This window comes from Leucoraja erinacea, chromosome 36 (genome assembly GCF_028641065.1).
Source record: "Leucoraja erinacea ecotype New England chromosome 36, Leri_hhj_1, whole genome shotgun sequence".
Lineage (NCBI taxonomy): Eukaryota > Metazoa > Chordata > Chondrichthyes > Rajiformes > Rajidae > Leucoraja > Leucoraja erinaceus.
Window position 1 is genome coordinate 1,138,834 of NC_073412.1, and position 12,096 is coordinate 1,150,929.

The window sequence follows — 12,096 nt, forward strand, 5'->3', positions numbered from 1 at the left end:
GAAACAAGATAAGGATTAGAATCCAAATCCAGGGTGCACTTCCCCCAGCAATAAAAATGACATTACATGCATGCTGAGACACCCACTAGGATCCAACCAGGCGCTGTTGAATGCGATGATCTCAGCAAAGGCAGCAATTGAATCACAACAGTAGGTAGTGTTGCAGCAGACAAAGAGAACAGAAAATACAGCTAGCCTTCCACTCCTGATCACAACATGGAATCCTGCCAGATATACACTCATGAATGTGAATGTCGCCACAGACATCCAGATAGCCTGATGACATTTAGATCACCATTTGTATTTGAAGAACAGCCAATTTAGTGGTACCAGGGTGCGGCGGAAAGGGGGGGAGGGGGATGGACACTAGAGCCCATGAACTGCAAACTGAATAACTGTCGGAGAGGTGACAAATCCTGAGGACCTCATTCTAAAATTACTCTATAAAGGAAAAGTAATTGGAATGAGCCTACCAGACAGGGTATAGATTTGGAGATAGTCTGCTCTGTATAGAACTGAAGATAAGGTCACAGAAGTTAATGCAAACAACCAAATTCTACAATTTCTCACCTTATCTGACATAAATGATAATTTGTTAATAAAATAAAGTTCAAATTGACCCAAGTCCAGAGAAGTTTACATCATTCCACTAGCTTTCAGCATTTGGTGCAATGAGGTTTAGATATTTCAATCACTGGAATTCAGTTCAACGTAATCAACTGGCTTACGATATTTATGGTGCACTTTTTAAATTGATACAATTTATAAATCCAATTTAAAGCAGAATTATGCATAAAACAACAAAACTCACGAGTAATCAGAGGTACTTGCCTGGAATGTGTACTTAATACTGTAGCCTGATTGTCGTATCCTGACAGTTTCCAGCATGCCTGTATACCGCAGTTGTCTCAGGACTAGATGATCATTGAAGCGCAACGGAAGCTGTAAAGTTGACAAAAATAAATGTTCACAATTGTTCCCACCTTGCCTAACAAACACAATGCGTTTGCTCACTTGATCCTAATCTTTTTGACCACATTTCTTCCATTTACAACTTTTCCAGATGCCTAAAGAAGGGTCCCCATGCACCGTCTCCTATCCATGTTCTCCAGAGATACTGCATGGCCCACTGAGTTACTCCAGCACTTTGTGTCTTTTTTTTTTTTTATAAACCAGCATCTGCAGTTCCTTGTATTTACACTCCAGATGCTAACTGATACAGCATCCTTCTCTTTAATAGTGATCCCATCACAACAATTCCAGTTTTATTTCCTCTGTGGTCCATGAATGTCACATCACTAGACGAGCTCATCTCTTTTACTTGTAGCTCCATTCTTAAATTGTTCCAACTGATTTTCTGCTGAAACAATCCGAACCAAAACTCTAAAGAGCACCCTTCGATATTCTGACAACATTGCTCTCTTTCTCTTTATTGACCAGACCGTCTTTATACAAACTGGATTGCCCATTCTTGAATCAGTTGCTCTTAGTTATTTATCTTTTTACTGCAATAATTTTACTGCACATGATCCACAAGGCCTCTCCAACTTGCATCTTTGATCTTTATTCTATCTCATCAATATGTTGTCCAATCAACATCATCTTGTAATAATCTTGTCTGAAGAAGGGTGTCGACCTGACCCATTCCTTCTCTCCAGAGATGCTGCCTGACCCGCTGAGTTACTCCAACATTTTGTGTCTCATCTTGTAATGAGACTGACTTTCAGATGTACACTGGGCACACCAAGATCAATTACACTACCACTCACTTCTATTTCAGAATAGTTGAACAGGGTGACTGTTCAAAAGCCCCCCCCCCCAACCATGCTTCAGACTGCCACACCAGTATTTAAAAAATGCATTCTCATAACAGACTTAGCTCTACCCCTCCTTAGCTCTATAATCTCATGCAGCCTGGATTGCACCCCTGAGAAACCTCTTTAAATGTTAATGGTTTTATGCAAGTGCAAACTATTATTCTAATGAATTATAATTATTATAACGTTGCTCTCTCCAAAGATGTTTCCCATCGTCTCATGTATTACTAGCAATTGATGCATTTATTTCAGATTTCCAAGTCACCTATCTGTACAATTTACCCTGTTCTACCAAGATTAGTCTTCAATTCTGGTTTCTTAACTAATTTGTCATTAAATTGAGGAATAGATACAAGACCTTTTCTGCATTTGATCGGATGCACTTGACAAAGTAAGGCTCTGCCTGTCCCAAGGTCTCCATGAGCTTATTGAGAGAAGCCTGCACGAGGAAAAAAATTGTTTTGAATGATTAATTACTCCAACAAGATCAAATGTACACAATGACAGGAAATGAAATGACATTAATCCATCTTCTATGCTGAAGATAAAGCATTACACTAAATGCAAGTATAATCGAAGCACTATGCTCTGTGGTCCCTCCCATACCGAACTGAATGGTAATGAGCAACAAAAGTATTAACAGGAGATGGATACTCCAAGAACATCCCCGTCCTCAGTGAGAACGGAGGTCATTTATAAAATGCACAAATGGCAACGGAAGCAATGGGGAAAAATCCTATCATCCCACATTACTTGAAACTTAAAGAGTCATATCCATGGCATGTGGAAAAAGGGTTATACAGAAGGATGATTTACAATTCCAAAATGAATTGTCTTAAAGGCATAGACTTGGAATGCACGCAAACAGCACTTCAGTAAGTCAGTCAACCTTACAAGGTATTGCTCACAGGGGAACTCATCTCAAGTTAAGAGGTGAATACGATAATTATCCCCATCAACAGCTCATGTCAATTCTTAATTAAATGCTCTTCTTAATCACCTCAGAAATAGTTTATTCAAGGCATGGTGTGGCAAGAAGCCAACCAGCTGAGGTTATTTAATGTACACAGAATGCTAAGGTGCAAGAGAAATAAGTTATAATAAATCCATTTCTTTAGTCCTCATTATATCCATACCATTCAATGTTTATTTGTTTTTTTCTATATGTTCCTGAGGTTTGAAGGGCAGGTTATAACTCTCTTAAGTGATGTGAATGACCGACATGTGCAGGCATGAAAGATATCCCAAAACAAAAAAGATTCAGAGAGTTATCAGAAACCATTGGATTACTGGTACACAGTGAACACATACGAGTGTCTGGATCTAGTCAATGAAGATGTAGCATTGAGTGCAAAATATTCAAAAAGAAAATGTCAGCGGAAAGAACCCACTTACCTGGAATTGAGCATGGATCTGGTTATTTGTAATTGTCAAGATATTCCAATCCAGGCAGTTCAATTCTTTCTCATTGTGAAAACAATATGCTGGGACATTTTGTGCAAAACATACATTTCTGAAGTCAGGCTTGGTGATCAGTGACACATGGATTAAGTCATGAGAAGAACAAGATATGGACTTCACATGACTTATAAAACAGATGTCAATTTGTTAAAATGAGCAGAAAAGAGACCATTTTCAGAAACCATTTGATGCTCTCATGTCAAATGTTTTCTATCTGGAACAGTCAATGTAGTAGCATTGAGTGCAAAATATTCAAAAAGAAAATGTCAGCGGAAAGAACCCACTTACCTGGAATTGAGCACTGATGCTGGGTGGCTTTTTCTTTTTGTGCAAGTGGAGTAGAGACTTGGTGATGCGGTCATGAAGAGTCAGGCTTGCCAGATACTTCAGTGACTTCACATCTAATAAGTGCTGCAGAATGGAGAGAAACACAAAGCACCATTTTAAAACAGCCTCAAATGTTCTCATGTCAAATGTTTTCTATGGTTTAAACAGCGCTAGTAAGTTGGAATGGAAAGATCAGCGAGAGACATTGACTACATTCTATGTACATGTTCAAGTTTATTGACATATGCCAAGTTCGGTGTGGTACAGGTACAATGAAAAATCTTACTTGTTGCTGCATCCCAGGCACGGAGATTCAGACATGTACACAGAAACAAGTTATAAATAAATTATATATGAAATTCCAAAAGAAAAGACTGCAAAAAAAGAGATTAGTGCAAAAACGTAATTGAAACAAAAACAAGTCGTTGGTAGTGCAGGGGGTGTGAGCAGTGTTCGGTTGTTGAGGTCGGATTAGGGTTATGTAGGTTGGTTCAAGAACCTGATAGTTGTGGGAAACTAGTTATTCCTGGTTCTGACGGTGTGAGATTTGAGACTTTTGTACCTCATGCCTGATGGTAGAATTGAAAAGAGGGCATTGCCCCAGTGGTAGGGATCATTGCTATCTTAGTGAAATATGCAAACCATAACAGGGAAAGTACGAGGGAAAGATGGAAATGTTCTAATTCATTCACAAGATGAGGACATTGCAGCTAATGCCACCACTTACTGTCCAAACCAAACTATCCTGATCTGATGAGACATTTAAAAGACAACTACGTACATGGGTGTGTCTGAACTCATGTTGACCAGACTAGATAAGAACAGCAGATTTCCTTCCCCAAGATACGTCAGTGAACCAGATAGGTTTATAAATAATACTGTAGTTCCGTAATGGTATTTTCCCGAGCCTAGTTTTATTTTGAAATCTATTTAAAGACAAAATGAAACTTTGTTGATTGGAACATGAATATTTTCGTGGCCTTTTTTGTCCACGGCATGGGAAGACGGCAAGAATCACACAGAATGGAACCTGACACCTTGTCACCATGTCCATGTACCTACATACACCAATGCCACACTATTCTCCCTACGTTCCCCTCACTTCACCTCAGATCTTACCCCTCACCACGCACAAATGTTAATTTACAGTTGCTGATTAACCAAACCATCTGCATGGCTTGCAATCAGAGATGCAGCGTGGAAACAGGCCCTTCAGCCCACCGAGTCTACGCCAACATATGCCAAGTTCGGTGTGGTACAGGTACAATGAAAAATCTTACTTGTTGCTGCATCCCAGGCACGTTTAAGAATGAGTAAGCCATTTAGAACGGAGACGAGGAAACACTTTTTCTCACAGAGTGGTGTCTGTGGAATTCTTTGCCTCAGAGGGCGGTGGAGGCAGGTTCTCTGGATGCTTTCAAGAGAGAGCTAGATAGGGCTCTTAAAAATAGCGGAGTCAAGGGATATGGGAGGAACTGGGTACTGATCACATTGAATGTCAGTGTTAAAGAGGGAACTGCAGATGCTGGAGAATCGAAGGTTACACAGAAAAGCTGGAGAAACTCAGCGGGTGCAGCAGCATCTATGGAGCGAAGGAAATAGGCAACGTTTCGGGCCGACCGGGTTTCGGCCCGAAACGTTGCCTATTTCCTTCGCTCCATAGATGCTGCTGCACCCGCTGAGTTTCTCCAGCTTTTCTGTGTAACATTGAATGTCAGTGCTGGCTCGAAGGGCCGAATGGCCTGCTCCTGCATCTATTGTCTATTGACCATTAAGAAGCCAATCAATAAAGAGCCTGAAAAAACGGGCAATTTGCTCCATGTCCAATGCAGGAGTTTATTCAGTAAACATTAATAAAGCTGGATATGAACTGCTGGAAGAACTGGCACGTTTCACTCATCAGCAAGCCTGGAAGTTTCCATCTTTGGTAACTGAGTTGAAAGGAGGGAAGCTGTTTGCCAACTCAAAAATAACAGTGTGTTCATCATCCAACACTGACTATGAATCATTTGCAGCTTTACTGCCACAACTTGCACTGTTACACTGACTGGCTCCAAATTCAAATCAGCACCCAGTTAGTGTTGTAGAAATGGGATGCCTGTCAGAGGTAAAGAAAGGAGGGGGGGTAGAGAAACAAAAGTACTGAGCTCCAAATGCTTCCACCAGTGGGAGAGTCTAGGACCAGAGGTCATAGCCTCAGAATTAAAGGACATTCCTTTAGGAAGATGAGGATGAATTTCTTTAGTCAGAGGGTGGTGAATCTATGGAAATCATTGTCACGGAAGGCTGTGGAGGCCAAGTCAATAGATGCTTTTAAGGAAGAGATAGAATCTTGATTAATACGGGTGTCAGGGGCTATAGAGAGATGGCAGGAAAATGGGGTTGAGAGGGGGAAAAGGATTAGCCATGATTGAATGGCGGAGTAGACTTAATGGGCCGAAAAACGAGATTTGGGTGTCCTTGTACATCACACTGAAAGTAAGCATGCAGGTACAGCAGGCAGTGAAGAAAGCTAATGGCATGTTGGCCTTCATAACGAGGAGTTACGTATAGGAGCAAAGAGGTCCTTCTGCAGTTGTGCAGGGCCCTGGTGTGACCACACCTGGAGTATTGTGTGCAGTTTTGGTCTCCAAATTTAAGGATGGACATTCTTGCTATTGAGGGAGTGCAGCGTTGGTTCACGAGGTTAATTCCAGGGATGGCGGGACTGTCATATGTTGAAAGATTAGAGCAGCTGAGCTTGTAAACACTGGAATTTAGAAGGATGAGAGGGAATCTAATTGAAACATAGCCACAGTTTGAGTGTCGATTCCAGGCAAGGGATTGCAGGCTCCGATGGCAAGTCCACGGCCCCGCGGTGGGGCTCAAAGTCAGTCTCTAGCAAGGCCACCAGCTCCATGATGTTAGGCCGCAGAGCGACCGGAGATACGATCCGGAAAACAACCTGATCTCCGGAAAGGTAAGAGATTGAGAAAAAAGTTTCCCTCGACCCCCTCTCCCACCTCCCACATAAAACAAACTAGAGAACATTAACACATACTTTTAAAACACACTGAAAATAACAAAAATGACAAAAAGACAGACAGACCGTTGGCGAGGCTGCCATCGCTGACAGTGTCACCCAGTAGAATATGTGGATGATCAGCCATGATCATAATGAATGGCGGTGCTGGCCTGAAGGGCCGAATGGCCTACTCCTGCACCTATTGCCTATTGAATGACCTAATTCTGCTCCAATCATTTATGAAATTCATAAGACTCGTCTGATACTTTAACAATTTCTCACAAGTCATTTTAGCAAATCACAACTCTCTGTGCACAAACATGATTTACAATTTCATTGTGATCAATCATACATAGGCCAAGATAAACAGCACACATCAATAACATCAGTACACATTCTCACCTTTGGCAAAACTGGTTTGGCTTTTGTGTTCCTACTCCTCCTAGTAAAAGAACAAAACGGGTTGCAATCAGCACACAACGATTTGCTACTGTAGTCAGACATCATCAGTGATATTAAAACAACCATCACACTTGGTTTCTTCACACTTGTTATGATGGTCATAATAAAACTATTTGGACAAAACACATCTGAATATATTGACATCAGAAAGATTTCCCAAGTTTGAGTGGGTGAAACAGGTGAATGCACAAACTGCACTATGGCTAATGGAAATTCTTACATACCGTTAGTATTAATCCCTTTTGGATTAATGTCCAATATTGTTTTGTTTACTTAAAAAAACATTCACAAGAAATGTTAGCAACTTGAATGCAGTGTTTTTCTCAGGATAAGGGAATCAAGAACTAGAGGCCACAGGATTAAGGTGGGTGAGAGGGAAAGGATTTAACAACAATCTGAGGGATATTTTCACACAGAGGGTGGTGGATATATGGAACAAGCTTAGAGTAAGTAGTTGAGGCAGGTACAATGACAACATATAAAATACATTTGGACAGGTACTTGGATGGGAAAGGTTTGGAGGGATATAGGCCAAACACAGGCAAATGGGATGAGCTTAAATGGGACATCCAGTATAGATGAGCTGGGCTGGACACTGGAGGACCCATTTCTGTGCTGTACAACTCTATGACTCTACATTTGGATTTAGTCACCTCATTAGAATTAGATCCTTTATTTGTCATTCAGACCTTACGGTCTGAACAAAATGTCGTTACCTGCAGCCATACATACAATAATAAACAACAGAACAGACAGTAAACACAAATTAACATCCACCACAGTGAGTCCACCAAGCACCTCCTCACTGTGATGGAGGCAAAAAGCTTAGGGCTGCTGTCTCTTCTTCCCTCCTCTTCGCTGAGGCGATACCCCACCGGGCGATGGCAAGTCAGTCCCGCGGCTCACCGAGCTCCGCGAACGGGCCGGTTCAAACTCCGCGGCCCGGGGATGGTTGAAGCTGCCGCCCTCCAGTCCATGTACAAGCTTCAAGGATTCCCCACTGTTCATGATGTTGGGGCATCATTTAGTTTCTGACTTAGACATGCAATGACTTCCACACATCTCCTCAGAAATATGATACACGGAAGGCAGAGCACAGAGAGGCCCTGTATGATTTCTTGATAGTCTCACAACCCAAAAAGTAATAATGCATACTGACAATGTGGAGGAGCCCTGCCAATGGAGTCTGAATCCATGATGTAATGCATCAGATCTACAGTAATACAGCCTCCCTGAAAACCACAGGCTATTGCTAATATTTGACTATTGTTAAATCTATCTCTCCAACGTTACTTTCCATTTCCCATTCCTGAAGGCTGCAACTTTTGCTTCCCTACATTTCCACAGGCACTGCTCTCCACCATGTGGACACTATTTATGACGACGTTGTTTTGTATTGGCAAGGTTTTCAGTTATAAAACGCAGAACATCACGCACTTTATAACAGCTTAGAAGCAGGACGCGTTTTTGTTTCTCCCCGTCTCAATCTGGAGATATCAAATTGCAGTATGTCATAGAATTCTTGATTAAATTAAAAATAGCAAACATTTATTTGATGCAGCAGTAAAGGCGTACAAAAAGATATTTCATATAAATTCCTGGTTGAAAGAGAGCCTACAAAATAGACGTGGAAATCAGATTAAGAGGAGGCTCTTTGTCTCTTCGAACCTGTTCCATCATTCATCAACTTCATGGCTAATCCTCTATCTCAGCCTCTTTTCCTGCACTCGCACCAGATCCCCGTTTCATGAATGTGCAGAGATCTATTAGTCTCAGTTCTGCCTGAATTAAATAAGCCTCGACAGATGCAGAATGGAGAATTCCTAAGATTCATATAGACATATGGAAGGTTCCTGACCCAAAACATTGCCTATCCATATTCTCCTAAGATACTGCCTGACCCGCTGAGTTATTCCAGCACTTAGTGGCTTTTTTTCCTAAGGTACATCATCCTGTGACTGAAGAGGCTTTTCCTTATGTCAGTCCTCGTTGGCCTATCCCCTTCTCACATTGTGAGCACTAGTTCTGGGCTCCTCAGCCAGGGAAAACAATCTGCTTGCATCCAGACCTGTACGTTTCAAAGACATTACCGTTCATTCTTCAAAACTCGAGAGAGAGAATACAGGTTTTGATTAATCAATTTATTCCCATACACCAAACACACCAGGAACCTGACCAGTGACTTTTTTTGCTGAGCCTCTATGGTAAGTTTTTTTTTTCCTCTCTAAAAAGCAAAGTGCTGGAGAAACTCAGCAAATCAGGCAGCATCTGTGGAGGGAAAGAGACACATGCTGTTTTGGATTGGATCCTGGTGTGGTCTCACCAAGGTTCAGCATTATTGCAGTAAACCAGATGCAGTTAAGTTTCGATCCAAAAATTATTTGCACTTTTAGGATGGATACAGAACTGTATACTTACATTAGAATACCGTGAGCTCTTTCCAAAAGCTTAGTGCTGGCAGAACTTAGAAAAATGCCTTCATCGTCAATCAAGGAATGGCTAGGGTTGAGCCTTGTGGTCTGTACACTTGTTCTTCCATTCCAGCTTTGCTGTAGGTCACTGTGCAAAACAAAGAGAAAAGCGTCAGTGGTAAAATACAAATAAAGCCCACCTTTTCTCAGATCCAACACAAAAAAAATTAAATAACAGCAGGCTCATCAAAATCAGAAAGACCAAAAGTAGATTAATGTTGACGCATCACCCTTTTAGACTGGCTTCCGATTTTAATAAGGATCTGTTAAATGTTTATTGAAATAATGAATTTAGGAATATGTCACAATATTCTTATGAAATTGAATTTTGAACTGTTAGCTATGCTTTCCCCCCCAAAGATACAGCCGACCTGCCACGTGTTCCCAAACTCTTCAGGTTTTATTTGTTTTAATCTGTTCATTTATTTTCTTTAATGTAAGATTATGATTACCACATTTCCGTGGATAAGATATAAAAAAAATCAGTCTTAATCACTACTGATCCAGCCTCTGCAGACTTTAATAATCATCCTCTCTCTGCCTTTGTTACCCATTCCTCAGAAAAACTCAAATTCAAATTGAAATAATTCTGCAATTATTCTCATTGTAATAAATGTAATGACTTGAACACACAGACATACTGAGGCAGTGGCAATGCCATACCAAAACCCATTATTGTTTTGACCTGTTAAATGAAACTGGAAGATGTAAAATTGAATCGGCCAAGTACATGTATTTAAATGCGATCCTTTACAACCTTAGCTAGAATATTAAAAAGTGTTCCATGATAACCTTTAGCATTCTCAGATTAACAATGAAAATCTGAAATCAATAGAACAAGAAATATGAAATGCACATGATGAAAATACTCAACACTTTAACATGAAGAATAGCAGATATACCATGTGACAAAAGGATTTAAATCTTGTAGTTCTTAAACCAGGTTCGATCAGATTTTGTCTAGTTTTAATTTTAGAGATTTATCTGGGTGTAACCTCTCACCCTTTCTTCACTGTCTGCATCTCCAACTTTTGTATCAACTGCAAATTACTAATCAACTCATCCACACTTTCATCCAAGTCACTTACATATATCACAAACAACTGAGGTCCCAGTACCGATCCCTGTAGGGATTTGTAACTGTGGAGTTTAAGATGCACGGGGTGGGTAGGGATGATCATTTGAACATGAAAGGGAATTTATTAATTTTAGAAGTCCCATAGGTGATCGAAGGAATTAGTCTACTGAACAAGCGTGAACAACTCTCATTTAAATATAGGGCAACAAAATAAATCACTTCCTGATACGTGCAAATTTCATTCCTAACACTTAAGACAAATTGAAAGGTTTATTCACAACTACAATAACTGGGAGTAGAGAACCCACAATTTTTTTATTATTCTGCTGGCAATCCCATATGTTCAGAATGAAGTCACACAGGAAGCAGCTGTATGATTAATAATGTTACTAAGCAACTAAAAGGATGAACAATAAATCACAAGTGTATGTCTTCACCAAAGCAATTATGAAGACATTTCAGAAATGAGTTAGCAATGCAGTGAGATCAGTTTACACTTTTACAATCTATCTCCATGTTAATTTAACAGCCTCTCGCCATTCGCAAACACCCAGAATATGCACCATTATAAGAACTCAATTAATATAATTTCTGATTTTGTTACAATCAAATTTCCCAGATGGTCACAGCCGGCTGAACTTCATAGCTCAAAATTTGCTGAAAGTTCTTGCCATTTAACCCAGTATTTAAAAATGGACATGACCAGTATTGTTATAACTGGGCTAGTCCTGGTGAAATTAAATGGAAGTTATGAAATATTAAACAGTTATTGATTAAAAAAAATAGGTCCATACTAAAACTATGTCAAGCTGCATCACCGAATAAGACCAATCACGCACGCCAGCTTCCTGAACACTTGAGCTCTGATCTCTCATGCTGATAGAAAAACCCTCTCTGCAGACCATACTTGCAAGAAATGCAGACATTCCAATGCTGAGAATAGCGCACATGCTCAACTGCTCAAATAAAGAGCAACAAAGGTGAGGTTCACTTTGTGTTGTGACCCCAACCCAGGATAGCAGGAACTAGGCTGGTTGCCTCTGGTTGTGAGAAAAGATGGAAACAAATAGATTAACGCAATGCTCGTGTAGGAAGGAACTGCAGATGCTGGTTTACACAGAAGATCGATACAAAATGCTAGAGTAACTCAGCAGGACAGGCAGCATCTCTGGATAGAAGGAATGGGTGACGTTTTGGGTCGAGACCCTTATTCAGACTGAGAGTCAGGGGAGAAGGAGGCACAGAGATAAGAAAGGGTTTGTGAAAATGAGACATCAAAAGGGACGAAGTTCAACGAAAATGTAAAATAGATCATTGTTAGCTAGGAGAAGGTGACAACAAAGCATACAGAGATACATTTTAATCAAGGGGACACAGACTGTTCAGAGAACTAGAAAGGGGGAGGGATGGAGAGAGAGGGAAAGCAAGGGTTACTTGAAGTTAGAGAAGTCAATATTCATACCGCTGGGTGCAAGC

At 40.5% G+C, this 12,096-nt stretch overlaps 1 protein-coding gene across 18 annotated transcripts in view; it reads right to left on the reverse strand.

Moving 5' to 3' along the window:
- Positions 1-12,096, reverse strand: part of myo9aa (myosin IXAa) — a 137,787-nt gene that overhangs the window by 44,611 nt on the left and 81,080 nt on the right. For all 18 annotated transcript variants that reach the window (XM_055662862.1, XM_055662864.1, XM_055662866.1 and 15 more), the window contains 5 exons: positions 9,490-9,630; positions 7,012-7,051; positions 3,567-3,689; positions 2,176-2,256; positions 832-942 (listed from right to left, as the gene is read on the reverse strand). In XM_055662862.1, the coding sequence (XP_055518837.1) occupies positions 832-942; positions 2,176-2,256; positions 3,567-3,689; positions 7,012-7,051; positions 9,490-9,630 (496 nt within the window). The remainder of the gene's footprint in view (positions 1-831; positions 943-2,175; positions 2,257-3,566; positions 3,690-7,011; positions 7,052-9,489; positions 9,631-12,096) is intronic.